At 41.4% G+C, this 26,181-nt stretch overlaps 1 protein-coding gene across 1 annotated transcript in view; it reads right to left on the bottom strand.

Annotated features, from left to right (window-relative positions):
• The window catches only part of GALNT9 (polypeptide N-acetylgalactosaminyltransferase 9), a 123,602-nt gene that overhangs the window by 83,446 nt on the left and 13,975 nt on the right, over window positions 1–26,181 (bottom strand). Inside the window, exon 2 of the mRNA XM_057369101.1 lies at window positions 15,028–15,208. Coding sequence (XP_057225084.1) covers window positions 15,028–15,208 — 181 coding nt within the window. The remainder of the gene's footprint in view (window positions 1–15,027; window positions 15,209–26,181) is intronic.

Genomic DNA, 26,181 nt, shown 5'->3' with positions numbered 1-26,181 from the left:
CAATAGGTATTTTGAGCCCTGTTAAACCACAGATTCAGAGTAATTTTACCTACATGGTTACCTTTCAGTGCCTGAATGCTGCTGTGACTTCTACAGGCACAGGCGATTTACCACAGCTAAATCACTGAATTTAGTGCCGAGCTCAATGCCTGATTTCTTTCTCCAGGAACCCACTGAGGCTTTACAGCTAGTGCTGGATATAACAGTAACTTTTGAGCTGCAGAAATAAACTGGCATTACCTTCCTGCTCCACATTGGGCACAAGAGGGGAAACGTGACAAGCTGGAAATGTTCTCTTCCCAGCATGGGATCCAGCTGCTGACCAGTCTGCAGCAAATCAGTGACAGGCTACAAAACTGATTAGCTTCATGGATCATGAATCTGTCAGCCAGAGGCTCCAACTCCTTCCTAATTAATTCTCCTTCTCAACAGAAGATGTTAACTGGATTGTGGCATAACATTCTCTTTATATTGTGGGTTGATTTTCCTGCCYTATCCAAAAACCCAAATGGAAAATTTCTGAGCTCAAGACTGGCTCTTAATTCTTCTCCTGTTTTGTAGCTCGGGGACAGCATTTCCTGAGAACACATAATAAAAATACAGCTGTCAACAAGGGAGCAGTGGTCCAGAACGCTGATGCCCTGTGTACCTCGAGAAAAACAGACCATTGTACTCACAACTAAAGTAAAAAGTGAGTAATTTTCAGGAAAAGCCTGGAAATTGTGGTGATACCAGAAGATATTTCCTTCAGAGTCTGTGTTCCTCATGGAGCAGCCTCCATTGTGAAAYATCCTACAGAAGAAAAATCAGCACCTTCTCCTTCTTCCTGGATTTATTTTGAGAAGTGCAGGTACAAGACACAGTGCAATTCTTGTTGGTGCTGTAAGTCAGAGGAAATCCACTCAAACAACCCGTCCTCCATCTTTTCTTGTACATGGTGATGTTGATGATCATTTTCTTATAAAGTGAGATCTTAAATCTACTCCACACTGTGGAGATTCCCAGCAGCTTTTTTTCACATACTCCTTGACATATTTTTTCTTACTTTGCATCCAAAAGTCTAAGAAAGAAACCCCCCACACTCATCAGAAAGAAACCAGGCCAAGTCCTTGTACCTGAGCTACCCTCAAACACTTCCTGTACCAGGGAAAAACTTCCTTTCATGCCAACCACAAAGGATTGCAATATGCAAAGGATTTTCAGGAGCACACCTGGTCATGGGAATGTTGGACATTCCCAGGCTGGACAATTGGATTTGATGTCTGTAGGATCTGCTGACTGAAGAATAGCAGCAGCTTTCCTATTATAAATGTCTTTTCTACCTTAGGACCCTCTCTTCTCTGTCCTATTTCCTACAGAAAAGACCAAAATGACAGGAATTCCTGTCCTGTAATAGTTCTATGAAAGTGAAAGCTGGACACAGGTAGGTTAAAGCTCCCCATGAAGTTTCAATAACACACATTGGACAAGTGTTCCCTGAGAACTGCAGATCTATTTTTTGTTCTTTTTTTTTTTTTCCCTTTCTTTTAAATTCCAGGCCAGTACAACTGTGACTAATTGCTCCACACATAAAAACCCAACACATGTTTTTGCCTTTTGTTTTAYAACACATTTGCTCTAGTTGGTTTAATTCCTCCTTTCTCTGTGACAAATTATTTTTATATTTATAGTAGAAAGCCCTGAGAATTGTCAATCAGTGACTCATAGCACAATATATATGCATATTTAACATATGCAGCATGAAGACAACTCTACTTCTAAAGAATATTAACCCTTATATTTAGGATTATTAGACTCCTCAAAAGTAGCTGCTGCACACATAAAGTAAGAGGCCTTGCATTTCAGTGAGCTATTTCTGGTTTTCCTCAGGCAAACAATACCAGAAACATGCCATTATGTCTAATACCCTTATTGATTTATACATATAAAAATGCTAAAACTCGTTTCAATCACTTTTAAAACAAGCCTCTTTATTAACATGAAAAACGGCTGAAAGCTCGTGCTCACATCCTTCTGTAGTAAAAAGTATTTGCCTTCTTTTTTTTTTTGTTAACTTAACTTGAGTCACTAATATGTTTTGAAATACCATCTGTAAAAAATTTCCACTCTATCCCCTAGTGTGCCCGTCCRGATCTGCCTCTGGCTGTATGCATGCTGCATCACAAAGCATTAGGCTCATTGGAAATTAATGGAGAGGCTGAAATCTGCCTTCAAATGCTTTCCAAAAATCCCCAAAGAAAACAGATCCCYTGTGCAACTTCATTTTTAATGGTGCTGCACTTAAATTTAAGGGGGAGCTCAGCTAAATTCCAAGTGACATGCACTCTGCTTGATTTTAGGTGATTAAAACAAATGGCTTGTTTAGTGATTCTGGAGATTTTGGAAAGATCCTCATTCCTACCCAACTGGATTTCCAGCTTGCATCCTTTACAAGTAAAAACTAGACAAGAATTGTCTTAAAAAAAAAAAAAAGCCATAAAGGTGCTCTTACAAAATTCTTCTTGGAGATTGGAGAGCTCTTTGAAGTCAAGCAAAATATAAAAACTAGTGAAACTGATGAAGGGATATTAAATAAAGGCCAAACTAAAGGCATTGTGTCAATTTGATTGAAGTCCTTATCAGCAAAATATATTCAGAAAAACACTGCCTTTTGGGCAACTTTTTAAAACTTAATCCTTGCAACTATGTTCTCTGTGGAGAACAGAGAATACACACACTYTCCTTTCTGCTTTGCCAGAACTCAGACCTCATATTTCAGACAGGGAAGGTTCACAAAGAGCCATCCAGAAAGCCAGATGTTTTCTAGGGTGCATTCACAAAATTGGCTGCTGCCCCGTGGCACCACTTCTTGCTGCTGCCACCAAGGGTCATTGCTCTCCAGCAAGCCACGTGAAGCCACTCAGCTGCACTTCCAGCAGTGACTGTCAGCACATTGCCCATTAAAGAAGTGCTTTTGCACTCAAGGTGGTGCATCAAGATCCCAGAAAAGGGTTCTTTATGGCAAAGGAATAATTAATCCCAGCATGTCTGCAGGGAGTGAGATGCTCACAGCCCAGGTATCTGTCAGCAGGGTAAATATCTGAAGGTACCACATCCTCTGGATGTTCTCTCCCCATGCCAGACATAAGAGAAAAACAGTGGAGTTGATGAAATCAAAGGAATTATTCTCAATAAATAATGCATAAGAGTAAACTCACCCTCTTCCATTTGCACAGAGCAGTTTGCTGTATCCTTGAAGCTATTTGTTATTCAGATAATCATATGTAAATACAGAAAGTTATCCTTGACTATTAAAAAATGTGCTAAGTATTTAATATTAAAAATTCCAGGTGCTTTTGTTTAAATTTGACTATCTCTCTGCCTCAGCTGRTGTTGCTGGTGCTGGACAGAGGCTGGGTATCACAGTGTTACCTARAAATGTAGGGCAGTAAAAAAAGTTTTCAAGGTAACTGCTGCAGAGCTCTTCATGAATTTCATTACGGGTTGGCTGTCACGTTGTAGTGGAGTGGTGAGGAGGAGAAGAGAGAAATGCAATAATTTTCCACTATCACTTGAGCTAACAATGTTTTTTATGGTCTGGGGAGGGTATACAACAGCGTTTGGCAAACAATCCCTTCTTTAATGGGTTCCAGCGTATTTCACAGGAGACCAGCTTTAATCTTTGGTCAGATTCAGTTATGCAGCAGAATGTTTCTTTCTGCCTACGTACAAATACAGCATGGTTGGAGGAGYAAACCACCAAATGGGAGGTCAGCCATAAACTGGACCAACCCACCCCATCACTGCCTGCCAAAACTGGAGTGAGGAGCTCTTTAATCTCGACTTGGCCCAGCTGCTGCAGGGCTGCTTGTAGCCCAGAAATGTAATGCTCCCCTGGTAGTCAMAGCACTYTGCTGAGCTGGTGCACCAGCTCATTTGACCAACCAGCAATGGCCTTGAAATGCTTGAACAGGAGTCACGGGCTTCCTCTTACTTTAAATGATCAATTCCTATCAGAGCAAAAACAGAACCGAGTTTATGGTATGTGGGAAGAATTACAGTTCAAATAGAGCAGCGTTCCAAGAACAAATGCATAAAGAACATTGATTTAGCACTGAGAACTGCAGTATTAAATCCATGATGTTTAGATGTTTTACATGGGATTGAGGAGAGAGCCTGGTGGCAGCAGCAGAGCGTTTGTAAAAAGCCTGAGTCAGGCACAGAGGACAAAGGAAGGTGCAAGTGCTGCGTGTGGGCAGGAAGCTGCCTGGCAATCAGATGATGGAGCACATCCAAAGCTCCCAAGGAACTCYGGACCAGCATCCCACAGCATAAATCATGAGGGAAGAGCAGTCAAATCCTCAATGGGATGGGACTTTACTCCTCTCTTYATCTTGCCCAGGGATACTCACAGGATTGTCCTCTACAACTACCTCATCAAAGATCCTATTCAAGTAAAGCAGCTGAGCATGTCTCAGCTTCTCCGGGGTTATTCATACACTTAAAACCAGGGACATATTTAAGTGCTTCATTGGACTGGAGCCTAATTGCACTTTTATAGCTTTTGTTTAAATTAAAGGCTAGTTAGAGGTGAACAGCATAGTATTCAACAGTTTCATGCACTTGGAAGTTAAATGTTAACAACAGTTCCTTACCTTCTAACTATTAACATAGCTTCAGTTTATATAACTTTGGAAGACTCTTGCATTTTTATTTAGTTTTGGTTACATTTAGAAATGCAAACATTTTTTTAAAATCTAGCCATATTTACTGTGTAGCACACAGCTAATACCTGGAACCCACACTTCACAGCAGAAAAACAGTGTAATGTATGGGGATTTTTTATATTAGTGAGCTCATATCCTAATTTTAAAAAAATAAAACCAAGTMAACAGGTGCTTACTTTTCACTCAGGTTGACAGAAATTAGACACACATGCTAGACCAGGCAATGCACTTAGATGAGACTGAATTTGAGCAGGCCAAGGACACTCAGAGCCTTTTCCTGGCTCTGAAATGTGGCCAGTGCAGCCTTTCAATATTCCTGCAYTGCTCCTGCCCAAACCAGCATGCTGAGAAACTACTTCCCCTTTCCCTTGATGGAGTCTGGTTTCTTTTCCTAGCTGCCCACAGATCACAGGTATTTTAAATTCACATCCTCAGTGGTTGCTGACTTGAATTAATTTGCCACCATAAAGCAAGCCAGCAGWGAGTGCTCTGCACTGGGGACGGGGCAGGACGAGGTTCTGTTCACAGCCATACCCCTCTTCCCCCCTCATCTGCAGACACACAAATTCAAACCAGTTCCTTCCAGGCCATTTGCTCAAACCTGCACTCAGAGAAACTTTCCCCCAGTGCTTCCATAGATTCCCAGGTCTGTCAGGGAGAGGAGTGGAGCGCTCCTCTCTGAGCAAACACAACACAAATTCCCTGTCTCTCGGCACACGCGGGTTAATAACACCAAGGCAAGAAGCCAATGGAGTAGCTGGAGGTCAAGCATTTGTTTTCAGGCAGTGCAGAAAATACAGGAGCAAAGCTTCAATGTCATTTTTATCTTGAGCTTAATGTAAACTGCACCGTGACCCTCTGGGAGAACTGTGTCCTAATGAAACATCCACAGCGGTGATGAAAGCTTACTCCAGCTGCTGAGTGAGACAACTGCTCGCTTTGTGGATGGAAATTACTAAAATTTATGCCTTTCCTCTGAAATTTTAGGGGTACAGACTAAGTTAGCAGCAGCACCCCGGGGTATTTTAGTGTGCTGTTTTAATTATTATTGCTGCTGTTAATATTCCACCATTAGTCAAGTCTGAAGTACCGTTTCTGCCTGAGAGGTGTGTTTCATACCACCCCAGAGGCCAGCCCCACTGCTGGGGCCTGAAGAATACAAAATACATAAATGCAGAGCCTAACAAAAGTCTAGGAGTGTAGAATGAATGATATACTCACCCCCTAGAGCAAAGAAGAAAATAAACTAATTAAGGAGCTATCTGACAACCTGAAGGCATCTCACACAGGTAAAATGCAATTGGTAGAGGGTTTCGTTTCTGGAAGCTGAGAAACAGGGAGCTTGTGCAGAAGTAATACACACAGATGGTATCTTCAGTAATTTAAAKCTGCCKAGAGCCTCACTGATAAATCCTGACWCACCACCTCCACCTGAAATTGTGGGTGCACTTGTTGGACCGAGCTCCTCTGGAGCTGCATTTGGCACGGTGGCCTGGTTTGATTGTGGTTTGTTTTGGAGACCACAGCAGRAAATCTGGAAGCAACATAACAGAGGACAAGAACAGTGCAGAAAGCTGGAGGAAYAGAAAATAGAGCCCCCMTACTTCAATATCATAAAGCTTTCAAACAGCTTAACTGGCAGGTGCTGTTTCAGAGAAACYAAACCTTGGAGAGCATCTAGATCAAGCTAACCAAGACAGGGAGATAACATTTGCCAGCCTGTATCTGTCAGGTACTTCTGGCTCTGGCTACTTTTAAAAGTCTCTCACTTTTATTAGCACTAAATTCACTCAAAACAGGAGACACAGGCAAAACAAGCAAGAACTGACACTATTAAAATGAAACACTGCATCAGCTTGGAGCTCACAATTCAGTTTTATTTCAGACAGAAGAGTAAATTGTCTGACATTTTGGCCTGTTCATGTTTTTATCACAAAGACACAAACAACAACAACTAAAAAACCTTGAGGTTATGTGACCTGAAACCTTGACCTTGCTATACTATGAAACCTATCCARATAAAATAGGAATCAGAACTCACTGATTTTTAAAGCTGCACCAGGAAGACATCTGGAGATAATACATGCCTCACATTGTCAGCAGAACTAAATTTGCATACACCTTTTAAGAAAGAAATGGGAAACATTATTTCAAACCATTAGAAKTCCTTTAAAGCCCTACAAAGAATCTCAGGTGTAATGTAACAGAGGTACATGCAAGGAAACATAAAAGGAAAAGAAATACCACCATGAACTCATTGCCTGTCTTGTTCTGTTACTTCTTTTTATCCTGTAATGTGATATCATGGAGTGTAACATAACATGACAGTTCAGAAATTTACAGGAATACCCTTTTCTCCCTGGAAGTGATAGCAGGCAACAACCAGCCACGGGCTCAGGGGAGGGAAATGAAAGAAATTCTAAAATGCCAGCACACAGCTGCAGGTCCTGGCTGATCTCAGCASTGCTCCTGCACTACTGATATGTATTTACCTGTGAAAGAATAGCTTACACAATTTGAAGCCCCCCACCATTGCTCTTCTTTAGCAGGAAATACTCTTTCTGCCACGGAAATATTGTGGCTTTCTGTTTTCTAGTTCAAAAAAATATTGCAATCTCTAAGGCATACTTTAAAAGAAAAAAAAGCAGTGCTTAAGGTGAATTTGCAGGTCACATGAGACACATTTGGTGTGAGGATTGATGARGAAAACTGAGGGATGCAAAGCAGAGCATCTTTTCTTTTCCTCCCAGGCTGCCCATGCTGGCAGGTCATTCTTCARTGAGTGCTAGTACAGAAAGCCCCTCCTGTTCCTGCATGCCTTGGAGCATGTAACATTTTGGGTTGGATTCACCTGAAATCCTGTTGAAGCTGGCTGCCCCAGGTTCCTGAGGGAGAAAATTCCAGATTMCAGAGGATAAGCAATGCTGCCATGGCATCCTCTTCTCCACAGAACTACCCAGGCAGCCAAGTCCATCACCCTGAATCAAATGTTTAATTTCCAGCCAGTGTTATGAATCCCACCTTAGGTAAACTGTTCATGGATTCAAGAGTACATTCTGGTGCAGACAAATTGCAGGGAATGGCTTCCAGTCTCACTGCATTTAAACACAACATTGCAATCAGTTATTTTACATAGTCCCTAGTTAATCAAATTCAGCCTTCACTAAATCTACATTTATTAGTGCTGACAGTCATGCAGAACTTGTCTTTGACAATTAGTATAAACAAAAGCACTGCAAAAATGTAGAAGAGGAAAATGACTGCATTTGAACATAAGGTGGCTTTTTGGAAAAGGTTGTTCATTTTTATGGTTCTTTGTAATTTAACCTTTCTGGTACTCCTTTCATCCCACAGGTCAGTGTTAATAATCAAGACCTGTGTTATACACTTTGCAGTATAATTAAAGCCACTACTTAACTGGAAAGCCTAGTACTAAACAAAAGGGAATCAATAATGAATCTAATGGGAAAAGCCAGAGAAAACATCTATCAAATATCAGAAATAACTGTGAGATACTGCCACGTGTCCAGCACTGCTGCTATGGAGACAGATGGAGCCTGGTGATGGGGAGGCTCTGCTCGTGAGCCATGTCCTGCAAAAAACTCTGGTACTGGCCTCAGAAAAGAGATGAAAGGTTCCTCAATATTTAAAAAAAAATATTATTAATATTATTATTGGGGTACATAGTTATTGTGTTAAGCTGTTTCTCAGTCAATCTTCTCATTGGAATAAGTGAACATTGAACAACTAATTAAATATACAGAGACCTAAAGGTGAYCTGGGACTTGGGAGACAAAGGTTTGAGCCCACATTCCAACTAATCCATCATTATTTGTGCAAAGCGAGCAGAGCTCCAGCAGAGGGTGGGAGAAGAGCTGGAGAACCTTCACAAACAGGGTCAGGTCATGAGTACAGCACTCAGTGATGGTCACAGAGGGACTGTGATGCACACACTGGGTGTAGGTGCTGGCAGTGCCTATCACTTACTCAGAGCTTTCCTTCCCAGCCAAACAAACAAGTGATTTTTTTTCCCCTCTCTCCTCTGAGGGCTTTGCACAGTTCCAGTCTGAGCCCTTTGCAGCCACACAAGAAACATTTCCCAAAATGCAGAGATAAGCCYGTGGCGTACACAGGGATACACAAATAAGCACAGCTGGCCCAGAGGCAGCAGTGTGAGTGAATTTGGGTTGTCAGCTGATATCCCCAATGATCTGAGTCAGATCTACAACACCAAACGCTGAGGAGGAGCTGCTCAGAGCCCGGCTCACCGCACAGGAAGCAGCACAGGGATTGACTCAGTCCACACCAGCTCCTTCTGCTCTTGGGCAGAGAAAAAGTCAGCTGAAATTTGGGTCCAGCTCTCTGGGCTGCATCACCAGCTGCTCACGCAGATAATGTGTGGGCAAAGGTGCTCTTTGTAGGGGATTCACAACCTGAGGAAAAGGTCCAGCCCAAGCAACCTGGAAAAGCTGCTACAGAAAGCTCCAGATCCTGTCTATACACCCCTCCCCTGCTCAAAATCCACATCTGGACATTGATTTGGGATCTAATTAAAACAGTTCAGTTAGTTTCATCTCTTACTGAATTTCCCTCCAATAAACAATCTTAATCTGTTGCCCAGAGGTAATTCTGTCTGCTCCATTTTCTGTCTCTGTTTTTTTTCTTCTCTCTGCTTCAATTTACGTCATATGTTCAGAGTAGCCAAAAAAAAGGATTTTTCAGAAATTTAGCATGGTTTTTCAGATTGACTGAGAGTGGGTGCAAAAAAAAAAAAAAGTCAAATGCTTCCTTATCAAAAATAAGCCCCGATTGAAATCAAAATATCATGCCTATACTTTGTGAAACATTGTCAGCTGAAAAAAAATGAAATGTTGAATTTCAACTAACATTTCACTTTACTGTGACCTGATATTTAATCTGAAAGTATTGGTAGAAGATAATGATGAAAAATTCATCATTTTAAGACTGATTTTTTAAATGGAAAACTAAAGGTTTCATTGGTCTAAACACTTTCTTTAAACAGATATTTCACAGAAGATATTCAGCCTAACATAAAATATTTTTAGGTGATTTTTTTTTTTTTTACTTGTCATTTTCTGCTAATCAGAAATTCTGATTCCTGGAAAGATCTGGATCTGTTCCACTTCAGATATTCCTCCCGAAGAGGCCCATTACATTGCACTCTGGTTAACCTGGAAAGAATCCTAAGGGTCTGTTTTAATTTGGAGCTTCTCRTGTCATTCCTCTAAGCGGCGCAAAGAACACCCAGCGTCCCCAGAGGATCTGAAAAAACGGGTCACGAGGCAGAGCGAACAGCAGAGGTGGGGAAAATCAAATAATTTCATCCCAAGCCTTCTCCAGTGCACTGATCCAAAAGCTGATGCTSTTTGAAAGCCATCTGCCTCCATGCCCTGCTCCAGCACGGCCGCGGGCAGGGGCCATCCAGCCACACCGTGACCTCCTCCAGCACAGAGCAACTGCAAACACGAGGATGGTGTGGCTCCAGAGAGTGCTGGATGATGGCTCAGATATCACAGCCACTCCACAGAGACCCAGCAGCAAAAGAAAAGGTCAGAATGAAAGGTGATCGTGGTGGTTCTCCTGCGGCCGGAGCTCGCTGGTCACTAAGGACCATCTCGGACAGAAAGGCTTTGCTCCAGTTCTCTCCTCGCTCCAGCTGCTGTTATTAAACCTTGGAATGAACAAATCAGAGGTCTATTTACCCCCTTGATAGCACTATTTGATCAATTCCAGAATTCTTTCTGATAGGTAATTAAAAAAGCTTTTCCTTAGGTATGGAGCGGATTGAACCATTAATTACACTTCGCAGCCCTAGAGATGCAATTCTTTTGCTATTGTGAAATGTCTATAGAAAAACCACAAAAATGCTCGCCTCCATAAAAGAACTGAATAAATGAAAGCAATTTCCTCGAGACCCAGATTTCTCTGCATTTTATGGCTAAAGACTTGAGTTGCCACGGCATTAATAAGTTTGTTCTTTGGGGCTGAATTTTCTCAATACAAACATCCATGACCGTAACACAAAGAAATATCTTCTTTGGCTGATAGAGCCAGCAGAGTGAATCCATATATTAATATTATTGTTATCACTGAACTGCCACAATGCACTCAGCATCCAGTTGCACAAAAAAAAGATCAGCTAAATTAAAGATCCTCACCGAGCAGCGACAATTTTGTGTAAAAGCCAATTTAGCCATTATGGAAGCTCCAGGATCATATTAACTTTTCTCAAAAGTATGCATAATGCATCACAGCAAGTGGTTTTGACAAGTGCCTGTGTGTGTGTCTCTGTGTGTGTGGATGTGTCCTGCATGTAAAGAAACCCCTGAAGTTATTTAAGTTGCAAACTYGAGTGATGGAAAGATAGAAAATGCTGGATTTTCAGGTGCTGCACCTGTTCAATTCAACCCTTCGCTATCCAGCAAGGCATCAAAAAGGACAGGGGAATTCATGTTATCCTGAGAGACAGAGCTGATGTTTGAAAGCATCTGRTTAGTTGACACTTCCCAATTTTCCAGGATGCTACACAGTAAAACAAACAGCTTTTGTAAATTTGGGGGGCCTTTCCCCCCTGCCTTTGAATGACACTCCCTAAGGTTTTGGACTTTTTCTACTTTCTTTATTTATGATAAAGTCGAAAGCTGCTGTCATATGGGGCTTTAGCACCTCTGCCTTCATGCATGACTGGGAAGGATTGAGTCTGATCCTTTGTTRCTGGAGCAGAGGCTGATATTTTGTGCTGGAGCTGGCAGCAGTGGAGGCTGCTATTCCCCCAAAAGGGCAGGAGGGTGAATTCTGCCAGCCTGGTGAAGCCACACAAGGAAACCTGCTCTCCTCTGCCTGCAGGGGTTTGGGTGGCTGACTTTGGGATGTGCAGAATCTCCACCAAAATCTCAGCTTTGATGCTCCAGGTCTGGTTTTGATATTCAATCAAACATTTTCCCTTTGGCATTGTTTAAGAAAGGCATGGACAGAGCCCAGCACAATTCACAGCATTCCCAAAGGCTGGATTCAGGACTATGGCACATCTACACATTTTGGGAGGGATTGCTGACATGAATTCACATTCTCAAGCTTTCCCACACTCCAGGTTCACTGGCATCAGTGGATTATTTTCACTAAGTGCTCAGGTTTTTTTGATCATGACTCTCATTTTAAATATGGAAGAACACATATGGAAATTAATCCAATAACACTTCGCCATCAAATAACACTTTTCCTGGAGAATTACAGAGCAAGCTCTAGCTTAGCTGTGTGCTTCCAAAGCAAAAATAACCTGTTCCTTACAAGAAAAGCTTCTTTCTTCCATTGCACAGAGGAAATAAGATGTGTTAGTGAGGGCTAGAAGTCCTGCTAATACTTTACTGCTGGRAAGAGAGATCAGGACTTCAAACACTCTGAGCTCTCTGCGATGTATTTTCTAAAGTGATATATTCGTTGAAAAATGACAAATATTATATTATTTATACATCTCTGATGAATATTTAAAAATCTCTGATATTGAGAAGAAAAAGCTGAGATATATTTATTATACCACACTWGGATTAAACTATAATTTTGTAATTATTGTGTGATTTGTAATCAGAAGAAAGCTGTTTACTGCCATTGCTTCTATTTGGCACACAAACACAGCACAGCACAGAATTGCTCTTATCTCCTGTACAGGAGAAAATGAGACAGAAAGAGACAGAAATTCATATCCTAAAGAAAAAGCTTCTGAGCTAAAAGGAATATCTGCAGTGGCAGCAGCAGGTAGGAAAGCAGAGCAAAATGTGAGAAAAGCATCTCGAGGGCAGGAGATGAGCCCTGAGACTCTGCTGCAGTGGAAGGACRGGGAGGTGACTCCAATTCTGGAGCCTTCAAGGTCACACTGGCTGACTGTGCACCTCTGTAGTGCAACATGRTTTTTAATTTGCTGCATAGGGGTGAAAATACCGTCTGAAAAGCAATTAAACTGCCAAATGTTTATGAACTTATGCTTGTAGATGGAACAGMAGGCTTATTCTATCAGAATAAAATKRTGAACAACAGTAAGAGRGGAGTTCAAATGAACTAAAATACAATATTTCTGATCAAGCTTGGAACATTACAAGTCCCAAGTTTGCATACTGAAATCATGTTTACTTTCATAAATTGTGCTTATGCAATGCAGATTTKGAATATAATTTCTCCCAGTTCATATCTTTAATACCTACTGATGTGTGCAAATACATAGATCGAATATTTTAAACGGAAACCAGAATGGAGAGAAAGTAGAGTTTAATACTTTGGTAATGCAAATTCAGATAGGTGTTTTTATTCACTTTGGCCATGGCCTTGGACATTGATTCTACCTTGCTTCTCAATTTACAAATGAAAATCCCTCCCTTTTTAAAAATGAACAGTTCTGGGAATGACACGAACATAAATCACAAGCAAACCAGGAAGGGCTCAGCAATGGAGAGGTCAGRCCACTGGGAAAGTCAGCACAGACAARTTGGACAAGSGTGTTCTTYTCCTCAGGGCTGCTCTCAARCCAYCCAAGTGGGTAAAAGTCTTCTTACACCAAGAGTTTCTACCTTCTCCACACTTTCACTCATTTTCCAAAGCAAATTCAGTCTGAAGGGCTTTCCTGTGACTCATAAGCATCAAGAGAGAAGTGCATCAATTGCAGCATCTAGATCTAACCAGAACCACCTCAGAGGTGTCAAAACATGACAAGGAAGGTAGCTCCCCAAGCACCCCAGACATTTCATGATGAGATACCCACCATGAGAACATCAAGAAACCCATCTGAATGACTCCTCAGAGCTTCTGAAAGCGTGGGGAGAGCATGATCTGATGTGAAACATTGCAMATGTTCATGCTCCTGAGAGCTGCTGAGCTGGATTCAAGCTCTGCAGCCTCTGCTCCTGCATTTCCCAGCAGAACACACCTCATTTATCCTCATCCCCCGGCCACAGCAGCGAGGAACAGCCAGGTCAGACCTCACCAACCTTCATCTGGGAAACTTCACTTTCACTTTAGGGGTCTCTGGGCCAGATCTGATGCACAGCTCCAATATTTGCATAACTACAGAGTTCTTTATCCCCAACATAATCCCATGGGGATTTCTATGACACATCAAGAGAGAAGGAGAGATGAGACCACTGAAAAAGTCAGTGTATTTGCATCAAATGTGGTATCAAGGCCATAAATTGTTTTCTATTTTACCACTCCTATTACCTGGGTTTTCTTTTCTGTAGCAAGGGTTTGAGAAAACAAGCGCTGAGTCAATCCTTCTGAGATCAGATTAATATGTAACACAGCTAATGAAATTTGTAGTTAAGCTGAAGTTTTGTTTTTGGCAGCTTGAACTGCCTAAAATCCTAATTCAATTGCAATCTACTCACAGAGCACAGCTGTTTTGCTTGGCTAAACTTTTCTCACTGCTTAATAAGATACTTTTTTATTTAACTTTCAGTTCTGCCTAGGAGCCCCAGTGGGTCTTTTAAAACAGAAGATTATTATTAGAAATTAATTAAGTATTCTTTTCAATTCTGTCTCCTGAGAGCAACTAGGCATTGTTKCTGATCTCCTCTGCATTAAGACATTACTGATTGTCATTCATGGCATGACAGTGCGGATGTCTCATCTGGAAAATATATAACTCCATAAATATGAAAGATATGAAAGTTATTTAATACAAAATATAATAAATCAGTGCAAATAATAAACATGTAATTGCAATGTCAAGCATAGCACAGGCGTGTGAAGACTATAAACACCGGAATAAAAATAGACACGCATTCCAAAGACAAAAAAAATCTCACTGCAATTACAGGACCCCGATGGATTGCATTTAGCCCGTGTTTCAGCACACTGCAAGCCCTGACTAAACAATTCTAAGAATATCAAATGCAATTAAAGACAGTTGCTTTGATAAATTTGGGTTATTTTTAGGAGACCAGTGCCTATAAAGTGTTTGTTGCACTGCCCCACTCCCACTGCACGTGACTACAAGAATCTCAGACTAAAGCTGCCACCTCTGAAGGCTTTTTCTAAATGAACCAAACCCAGTAAGAACTGAAATTCAGATACAGTTTTTGATCTGAGGCCTTGAATGTGCATATTATTGCACTATTGACAGAATCAGTTATGCATTAATATGGCACTCCATGCCTGAGATGGCAGTTGGTCTATGAATTTTCACTCAGTTCAGGGGTGTCTGTGCCAGTCACTGCTTCACATTCCAGCCAGGAAGGGATGAGGAGAAGGATGGGTCAACAGAACAATAATCAACCCCTTACTCCCAATAATAATAATRCAGAATTCAACTTACTTTTTTGGTCTGTAGTCAGGGATGGACCTGTCCAGTGATATCCTGTCACTGAGTTGGGCGTTGTAACCATATTCTTCATATTTAGTCTCTGATTCGTGGCTGTCGTCTCTCAGGGTAGCAGCCATTCCCCCCTGGCCCAGGCCTCCTGGACCTTCAACTAATCCCATGGGCTTTGCCAGACCTACATGAAACAGATACAAAAATAAAAATCAAATTATTAGTAGAAAAGATGTGGATAGAACCTCTTCTGGGACCACAGAATGTTTTCAGATAAATGAGATCTGAACTCCCAGGAAGCTCAGCKCTCATRGCCCTGTAGAAATTATCCTCAGCTWTTSCAGCCAGAGTCCAAATCAACACATCTTGTAGTATCTGTGCATAATGAGCAAACTATAAAGAATCAATTAGCAGCTTCCACGATTTCTTCTTTTTCCGAAATGCCTAATTATTGCTAAGATAATTAAGAAAAAATTTTCCCCATAAGAACAGGAGGGTTTCCCAGTGTAGCCCATTACAGCTTCACTCATTTTAAGGGAGAGATGTTGAATTTCCACATCCACATGTGGATGTGCCAGTTTAACTCCCCAATAATGTCAGTTCTGGTGTCTGCCCTGTGACTCCAAGACCTGTGCAAGCTCTGTCAAGGTTTGTCCCATGTTGGGGACAGAGATATGGATTGGTCAACAGATTCTGCTGGGCAGGAAATACAGAGTAAATCTGATTTCTCTGTGTGAGTCAACAGATTTGGACTCAACTCCACACCCTGCCCAGTCTGTTCTCACAAAGATGTGCTAAAACTATTTTAAGGGAGCTGACACTGTCTCTCACCTGGGAATCACTCCAGATTTCCTCTTTACTTCACATCTGACAAATGAAATATGTGACATACTCAGCTCTGTACAGCTCATAGCAGCAGAAAGTTTGGACACCTGGTAAATGCTGAGAAATTGGCCAGTCAACAGTGAATTTACAGGTTTTATTCTCTGGTCAACTCAAAAATAAATGCAAAGCAAAACTAAACCAACATTGAAAATGSCCATATGATCACATCGCCAAGAACCTCTTCCATGGCAACAGGCATTTAATTTGGGGCTGAATTCTCATAAATAAGCTCCTCAAATATCMTGTGTTTAATGTCAAAGCTTTCCTTTCCAAAAGGCTCATTATCAACAAGTCATTATAAGTTACAAAGCTATTTATAATAATCCTGGGAATACCATACAGGGATGTGTGAATATCCCCAAAATCATTTATGACACTAAGCAAAGCAATTAGAGTTTGACCCGCTCAACACTCTTCCAAATAAAGACTTTTTCAAGAGGAAAATGTCATTATTTCAAATAAATGATTAAAAAGAAAGAAAGAAACTGTCAGCATTTGCCAGCAACAAACACACATGGCGGTACAAACACTTCCCTGAGCCACATTAAGGGGGACAGTTCAGTCCCTTGTGAAAGAATTCTCTTGCACCTCTTCTAACAATATTCTTACTTGTTACAGCTCCAGCACCATCTCTGCTTAATGACAGGACAGAACAGAGAGACAGAGGTTCATTACTGGTCTGGAAAGAGTGAAGATTTGCATTTTCTCCTGCAGTGTTTATGACAAAATCCCGTGCTTAAGGTAAAGTGCAACTACACAAGCAGTCACAAATTAACATAAAAGGGCTGATTGGCTGCAGTGCTCAGGAATTCTGCTGCTGAATTGCAGACACTGTCTATAAATACTGCAAGAAGTGATCCCGAGTCAGGACCTTGCTCATGTTTGTGTCTCTGATGCCTTCATCACGCTCCTCATCACTACTGAAACATGACTAAAACTCATCACRGAAATTCTTTGAGCTTATTAAGTGAAGCACTTCAATCCATGTTCAATATTTCTGAAAATACTTTAGCGAGCTTCATTCTGAAGAAAATTGTAACATTTGTCCTTTTTGTTCCAATTTAGGATGAGAGGCTACTTGGCACTTTGACTTTGCAAAAATTAGAACAGAAGACCCCTCCATGCCTGGCCTGACAATTATTCCTTGCTTGAGTAATTACAGAAATTACATGTTTGAGATTCTACATCTCTTSCCACCCAAAAGGAAAACCACAGCAGCCCAATTTCCTGCATGGTACAGTCTTAGACTTAACAAACACCAACAGCAGTGTTGTTGTAAGACTCTGCTTTACATGCCCAATGTAGGGAATCTTAAAGGGRGCTCAGTTTCAAAGAAAAGTCAGCAGTGCCCTCAAAAAAAAGGAAAGTTAGGCACTTTAAAAGTAAAAAATAAAACCAAAAAACTTGACAAAGTCTATGTCCTTGAAAAACCATAATGTGGAAATTCATTTGATGATCATTTGGAAGCATCTGGGCTGGGTTCTGATAAAACATCAAAGCAAATTGAAGATGACTTCATTAAAATTAACTGACCTGCTTTAATGAAAGGGTCTCCAAGATGTGGGGTGCTCATTTGACTTTAAGCAACAATTTAATTCCAGTAGTTGAAAATTTTACTCTTCAAGCTATCTGCTCTTGCMGTTTATGGAACAAAACACTTGAGGTTTTACAGCACAAGTAATGTGAGAATGAAACTTCCAACCCCCAGGAAGCACCAAGCACTTGGCTATTCTACTTCTGGGAGAATCAGTTAGACAGCCTGCCAAGCCMTGCATAATGCCAATTATTTCATATACCTTTTTTCCTAAATCTGATATTCTAGCTCTTCATGCTGCTAATCTGATCTTGCTCTGGGAAGGAGCCATCACATGTCTGACTTGCTCTCTGAGCATATTGCTGTGAGGTTTTTTCTCCATTCCCTGCCCAAATTATTGCTTAATCTGACTGACAATTATCCCAGCAATGCAGTAACACTGACCAGTATACAGCAGCAATTAAATAAATTATATCACTTTGCTTCCTTCTTCTAGAATAGCTCTAGTTGGATGCAGCAATTACTCTTTAATGCTCTTCAGTGCATGGTTGGTTAGCTAGACCCAATATAACCATGTCTTACATATTTGCATTGCATTTTCATCTCAAAGTTGATTTGCTGTTGCTTCAGCAAACGTCTCCTCAGCAAAGAGTTTTTTTCCCATCACGATGATGATTTGCTAACCCCAAATCTGCAGTTACTGCATTGTTCAGCCTTCTCACAAAACAGAAAAGGAGTGACAGCTCAGCAGCATCTTCCCAAAACCAGGYTGGGGTTAAGGGATGGGGTCAGGAGAGGGGATGGGACAGAGCATCCCCAGTCTGGCTGAAGCAGAGGTGAACATGAACCTTCCAGCACATCCTCCAGACCCTCCTCAGAGAGCGTTTTTCTGTTTTCTTCTTGTTTTGAAGTTCACTGCAGATTTCCAGCTCCTCCCATCTTTGGGTGACTCACCTGCAGCCCTAACTCACACCCATTTCACCCATTTCACCCATTTCACCCATTTCACCCATTTTTCCACGGCCCATGATGCCAGTGAGGGCAAACAAGGCACAGCAGCTTTGCTGACAGCCAGAGCCAAGGACTGAGATCATGGGGCCAGCTCTGAAATGGGGATGTGCACAAAGGGGATGCCCAGTGAGCTGCTATTTTTAAAGCTGTCTTTTCTTTAAATTTTATAGACTAAAAATATCGGCAGCTCATAGACTGGGGAATGGTCATAGCCCGCTCAACRCTGCAGATGACAATGAGGTCACAAATAATTAGTGTCTGTCATTCATTTCAAATTTATTGCTCTCACTGCAGAGATTTCTGTGTAAGACAGAAATTGTTGGGAAAAAGGAGAGCAGAACGAACCAGCTTTGGTCCCTTAACCAGATTAATTACTCCACARGATGCATAATTTTCTAGGAAGAAAATAGATCTTCTATTTTTCATCATAAACCCTGTCACAAYGGGAAAAGTACTAAGGAGATTTATATGAAAAACTATGGCAAAAGCTAGATCAGATTATGGCTGTGATTATTTTACTATCATTTTTTCTTATTTGCAACACAATTACAGGCAGCTGTAAATCAAGTTCAGCCAAGGTTCTCAGACAAAATTAAACTTTTGACAAATCAAAATAAAAATAAGTGATTGAAAATAATAATAGAATGTCAGGACACTGATAGAACTGCTGCAAAATCTCTAAAATGTCCTTGCTGGCCTGTCTCAGCCTTAGCTGGAAAAGGGCTCCAAAGCCAAACTTCTGAGCTTTATCTACACTTAGATCATCTGCACATTTGAATAGCTACAGGAAAGTGTTTCAGTTCCTAGCACCTTTAAAGGAGGGGATAAAACATCTCCTTCTAAAAAACCTGGCATAGGTAAAAAAACCTGGCATAGTTACCCATAAGTTTTTCCTGTGATTCCTGMAACACTTCTCTCTTTTAACAGGAAACATTAAACTCATCAAACAAAACWGTTGTTTCCTTCCTTTTCCAATTTTTTGTTTCTCTGCTGAAAAGATCACTGCATACCATGTAASGCAATAAAAAACCTGAGATCCAAGTTTAACCACGAAAAAAGGATCAGGGACAATAGCAACTCCATACAGATTGACAAAGCTGACTTTTAGCACTTCCAGTTACAGCTTCGGAAAGAAAATAAAAAGGTTCAGAGATTCTGGAACAGGTTCAGTAACACCTTAAACAAGGCTCAGCTTACAATGCTTTTTAAAGCTATTTTTACATAAAACCACCTGTTTAGAGGCAGGAATTAGAGCAGTTGCAACCATTGAATCAGCTCTAATGCTTCCACCTTGAATTACTGTATTGTGCTAATTCTGTAATCTTGTTCTGTTGCAGCTAGGATCCTCAGATGAAGGTCACAGCCTCCATGAATGGCATACCTGCAGGCATGGAGTGAAGAATTGATCTTCCTCCTTCAGGAGCTGCATTTCAGAGTGAAGCAGATCCACAAGAAAAGCAGCTTGGAGGAGGAGGAAGGAAAGGGCAAGATGAGTGAGCCATTCAACACTGAGCTAAAGGTCTCAGCTCACCAGCTCTTTACAACTTCATTTTCGTGATCCCTAAAAATAACTAATAATTGATAATTTCTAAAAGAACACGCACCAGAGAAAGGTTCACTGGTGCAAACACCCCCTTGCYTCTCACACACACCCAGCACAGCCCCACAGGCATAAATCTGGTGAATGCATCGGCAGTTCAGAGCACCAGTATTAAACCAGAAAAAGTAAAAGCGTTTTGCAGTTCCAAGCACGAGGATCTACAATATTCAGGAAAAAAAAATCTTATTTGGAACTATTTCAGTATTTGACAGTCTTTCAGCCAACTCTGCAAACAGTAGCACGCAGCACAGGGAGTTGGTAGTGTCTAGCTCATGATTCGATCTAAATGTTAAACAGAGCTTGGCCCTTAATTTCTGCATGTCCCAACTTTCCATATCCCAAATCAGTTTCTCYCACCATGACCCTGAAGCAAGCCCACACAATATGTAAGATTTGCTGCCCAGAGAACTGATCTGAATTTTGCCCATATCAAAAGGTGCTCACTTTCTGAGCCAGAAGGAATGCTGAATGTGGAGATTTATTTTACGTACAGAAACATTCAGCAAATCATATCCCACAGGGATACAAGCTCCGAGTTTTGGAAATTGGAGAGCAACAAACAAAACCCCATCTAATTTAAGTGACTCCAGCACTTCCATTTATCTGAAATCCAAAACGCAGTCTTTTTTTTTTTTTTTTTAATAGTTGTAGTCAAGTTTGCTGCGTCCTTGCTTGAAAAGTTTATGTCCCCTGGTGCCTGATATCAGCCCCAAGTATCTCTGCAGATGCATCAGGGAGAAGACAAACAGCATCCTGCAGCTGATGGCTGGAACAGGAAAAAAGCACAGCAACTTGTAAAGCTGAAGCACTTGATAGGCCACCTTTAGGCTCTAGAAAGGGGAGGTGCAGTGGTTTTGTGGATTAACCTCATCTCCAGACCCCAAATAGAAAGGCTGAGAGTGTTTCTCAGTCTTGATGCCCAGATGAGAGGCAATCCTATAAAACATCCATCTGAGAGACGACTGCTGACTGATGGTGAAGGGATGAAGGGATTTGGCAGCTCTGCCTTTCCCACCCACAGGATCCAGCCAGGCAGAGAGGGCAGAACCAGCAGCCTCAGAAATTATGGCCATCAGGAGAAATTACCTGCAAASAGGACTAATACCCAACCCCTTGTGTGCCTTGCCATATGTTTCTTCTTCAAAATAGGGACTTTTCCAAGCTGCAGAGAGCACTCTGAGACACAACTGATGAACATCTGTCAAGTGCTCAAAATACATTATAGGGAAAATTCCATAAAGATGCCCAGGGCTGTTCTCAGCATCTGGGCTGGAAGCTGACCCTTATTCCATCCTACACACTCTGCTCCCACCATCTTGATTCACTAATCCTTAAATCCTACAAGGTAAGTCCCATGGTAAGTAGGATTCTTAAATCCTACGTGGTAAGTCTGGTAAGCATTTGGCCAGAATAGCTTTTTATTCCTTAGTGTTTTCATTGCATKCAGGCCAGAATCAGTATCCCACTGCAGCAGATGCTACACGAGCCCAAAAAGACAGTTCYCACCCCAAAGAACTAAGGAAGACAAGAACCAGATGCAAGAAAGATAATGAAGAAAGAAGACATGAAGACAATGTGGTCAAGGTGTTTCTGGAACGATCCCTTTTGCAGAAAAGCTTGAGATAAAAGCTCCCTACTCATTCAGGTTATTTTGAGATGATGAAAGGTGGCAGCTCTGTGTCTGCAGAGGGAAGGAACCCACAGAGATCTCTGGTAAAGGTGCCCCATGCCAAATGCAAGATTCCTACTCCATGATCCAATGCTTTGAGGAAGAGGAGAGGAATAGCTGAGGAAATAAAAAGACTGAGGACCAGGTGTAGGAGACAGGCATAGCGGGACAGACTGTGTTAGTCATCTTGGCACAGTGTGGAGAGGGATCCAGTTCATCAGTGTTGACAAAAGCCCTGCTGGGGAGAAGAAAAAGAACATGATGTCCTTGCAGAGCCATGTTCTCCCCAGATCTGCTGTTCAGTGGAGCAGCACACACAGCACTGCCCTCTTACAAACCTAATCTTGTGTTCCTTGGCGTCACAGAAACTGCAGCATTGCGTAGGCTACGGCCTCTCTAGACACAAAATTCATTAGTGCTTTTTAATTGGAAGAAATACTGTGTTTTTATGTACAGATATCTAATATCAAAAGTAATTGCTTTYATAGAACGCTCATTTGGAGCTGGTTTCCCCTTGAGATGAGAAAATGTATTCTAATTACAACAGATAATTCAGGAGGAGATAAACAGATTGACGACTGGAAGGACCAAGGAATTGCAGCTGTACAGTCCACTGGAGATGGAGATAAAAGCTCATTTGTGGGGTAGAACAGCAATCCCAAATCTGCAGATAATAAGAGAGGTGCCAGAGTTTTGCCAGAGATTTGATATCAACAAAAATCAATTTCCTAACAGGCAGGCTTCCTTAAGCAAGGGACAGCTATGTGATATATTTTGAGTGACAAAACAAAAAGCCTCGATCCCATATGCATAATTTTAAATTAAATGAATGTGACTGATTTTTTTTTTTTTTTAAATTTTCATTTCAATGATCAAAAAGATCATTGACAGAGAAAGATCACTTTGTTATCTTTAAATAAATAACAGATGCCTCGATTCTTCTAGAAGTTTTAAAATCCCAGATGACTCGTGGTTTGTGCTGGTGAAACATAAAATGGATTTTTCTCTTCAGGGCATTGGAGGAAAGCCAGAAAACTCCTCTGGTGATGGCATAAATCTGGAGTTGAGGGGGAGGAGCTGAAATATTGGTGTATCTGCCTGGCAGCCCACTGATATTAAAAGGAGACAAAATCTGAGTGTCATCGGTTTGGCACCTGTCCTCTGGCAGTGGCCAATACCTGAGGCTTCAGAGGAAATGAAACACAAATGATAAAGCACTTGGCCAATTAAACTCTGCACAGTCCCTGGAAGCAGAGTTCCCTTCTGAACCCCATAGGCAGGTAACTAAAGCCCTGAAGCATAATATTAGATTACCCTCATTATCTTAACTCAGACAGGTAGAAACGGGGCATAAAACTACCCAGTGTCCTTTAAAAGCCCAGCCACTAATATTAGATTCAATGGGCTCCTGCAGCAATGAATTCTCTGGTACTGTCACGGTCAGAGTGTCACTGACTCACATGAAATGGATCATCTCTATCAATATATTAGATTTTCTTTAATTTTTCCAGGGAAACAGAGGTGAAAACTCCTGGGTAAAGYGATCATTAAAACAATAACAGAGCCATTCTCGAGGAAGGGAAAGAGACTTCTCCTTGAAAAGCTCCAAGGTGCATGAGCTAAAACTTTGGGGCTGTTTAATTAGATTCAGGAACAAGCTGGTCCAGCCATGTTAAAGGGTTTTCATTCCATAAATGAGGATAATATCCTTTGAAAAGCAAGGAGATTGCTTGTGTTAATCAAAGGTAGGGAAGGGAAGCAGGGGACCACTGCAGGAAGGGAGTTGTGAMCCAAGGTCTGACAGGATGGAGCCCACAGCTGCAAAGCTGCTGTTAGAGCAGTGACATTTCCTTGACCCTACAGAGCTGACTGCACACCTCTAACCATTAAAAACACCCCTTTGACTTCTGATGCAATTCTGGATGAGAAGTCCCTGGCTGCCCTATTCTCAGATCAGCTCAACTRCAACACTCAATCCCACAGGCATAAAAAAAAAATCTTTAAATACAAGGACTAATTTTAAAAGCCTCGAATTTCAGGTCCTATGCAGGTTTGTACTATTCCAGACTATTRTGCTGATATTAAAATCCAAACCCACAAAGGCTCTACCACATCTGGCATTGCCCAGCCTGCCAAATGACTGCTTTTCAGTCCAAGATTCACCCTTGGGCCTCTGTCTCAGAGAAATTTTGTCCAGGGTTAATCAAGACTCTTCTCTCCCTGCTCAAGGGTGTTTGGAGAACCCCAACAAGGGCCAGAGGAGCCATCTCCTGCAGCATCATTTTACAATCACGCTCCACGTACACTCATAAACTTCCCTGCTCATTTACCTACACAGCCTGCTATCAAATTAAACTAACATCATCACCCAGACAACAAAGTCATAGAGAACACTTGGCCATTCGTGTGCCTGGGATGCTCCTGGCTGTTCAACTCATTTTGCAGAGCAGAGGATGGCAGCATTAAACCCAGAGCTGCTGGAACTCAGCATCACTTTGTGCTTGAGAGTGGARCTCGACTTCCACTGGTGTGAAATGAATTGCTGAGCTCACCCCTGGCAGCACAACCACAATAAAGAGCCAACTGCTCTCCCCTCCGTGCTCCAAGAGCCACTGCCCGAACTCCCCGTGACCATCAGAGAATGAAATGATCTGAGAGAGTCCCTGGCTTTGTCAGAGCAGGGCTGCTTCTCTGTCTGCTGCCTCTCCACCTTATCATCGGACATTTATCCTTGGGAAGAGATCAGCTGCTCTWGAGGATGTGAGATTTCAAAATATTTCCACCCAATCTCTTGAAAAACAGTTAATCTGGATATTGGTTTTCACAGGGAGTACAGAGAGCCTCGATTCCTCTCCTTTCCTTTAAGTGTGGCATTGCCTTCAAAGCTCTGTAAAAGTGACACACTTTTTTTTTTTTTTTTTGCATCATTGCACATTGGTTTCAAAACATACTCATTTTCCTGACAGACTGTCTATTTTAGATCTGTAGATATGTGTATTTTTCTTGACCTGTCTTCACATTCTTCTTTTTCAGGCACATCTTTGACACCTCTCAGGGAGCTTGGCTTGGGAATTTGGTTGAGACAGATCTTGCAGCTCTGCTTTTCCTCCTTTCCTGCCTTCACTTTATTTTCATATCTCATGTCAACATAGACCACAGCTGTGCCTTGCTTGTCAATGCCAGGCTGCAGGGCCTCCTTCCATCAACCCCTTAGTGTGTGCATGATTTAATTTTCTGCCAGCAGGACAAGTCAGCTCAAAACCAAACACGGGACACATTCTAAATAGCAAAAATACAGTCCTGAATCCAGCATCCAAACTCAAATTCTTACAAATTAACAAATTACGGCAGATTTGAAGCTAAAATGGATGAAGAAAATRATTATGCAGAGTCCTCCTAATTGATGAGATGAAGTGACAGCCACATTTATAGCAGATCTGTCTATTAGAGGTTGTGCCCAACCAAGGTCTGAGTCTCTCCTGCTCACAGATGAATAGGAGTCCACAACGCTGAAGATCTAATTTGAAGTGCCCTGCTATTGTTCAAGGAAATGTTGAATCTGGATTTGGTTTTGGCTCTAGAAAGGAAAGCTTTAGCTCTTTATATTCATAAAAGAAAGCCCATTTAGAAATGAAAGGCACGACAATGCAGGGATAGCTTATAACATACAATTAATCAGGGATTTATCAAGGACAAATAAAAAGAATTAGGTACCACATTCTCTGGGGGAAGCAAATCAAAGGATGAGATAGCTTTGCAAAAGAAAGGAGAAATGAAGATAAATAGCAATTGCCAATAAATTTGAGAAAATAAAGATGTAATGTTAGGGGGAAAATATTGGCACAATGTTTTATTTAAAAGCGGTAATAAAAACATTGCTTACTTTGATTTCTGCCCTTTCTGGTTTATTGTTGATATAAAGATAAATTGACTCAGACTTCCAGGAGCGGGAAAGCTACAATCCACTATTACAAGCACTTTAAAAAGCAGMCCTGGTATAATAACTGATTCATTAYTAACAGGATTGGCTTCATTGCATGTGGGTATTTGTACGAATTGACTGTGACCCAGSGCTGGTTTAGGCCCTGACAAACCCACAGCAGGACCACTGGGCTTGCCTTGAAGAAGACAGGATGCATTTGGTAGTGCTGCATGCTGCTTTGATCCACCTACAGAGCACGTTTAAATCATCACCCATATACACAATTCAGATTATATGTGCAATGGCCAAGTTTCTGAAGCTGTGGATCAACCTTCTTCAATTTACCTTCTTAATGCCACTGACTGCAATAGTGTTTATCTGGTTTCCACCAAGGCAATGTGAAAAGAAATTCAGGTTTTCAGAGACTCCATTCTTCTTAAACCTTTCCTTTCCTTTCCTTTCCTTTCCTTTCCTTTCCTTTCCTTTCCTTTCCTTTCCTTTCCTTTCCTTTCCTTTCCTTTCCTTTCCTTTCCTTT

This window comes from Malurus melanocephalus, unplaced genomic scaffold (genome assembly GCF_030028575.1).
Source record: "Malurus melanocephalus ecotype Western Australia unplaced genomic scaffold, MMel_1.1 scaffold_102, whole genome shotgun sequence".
Taxonomy (NCBI): Eukaryota; Metazoa; Chordata; class Aves; order Passeriformes; family Maluridae; genus Malurus; species Malurus melanocephalus.
Note: the sequence above shows the minus strand (reverse complement) of the source record. Positions and strands in the feature narration are given on the sequence as shown.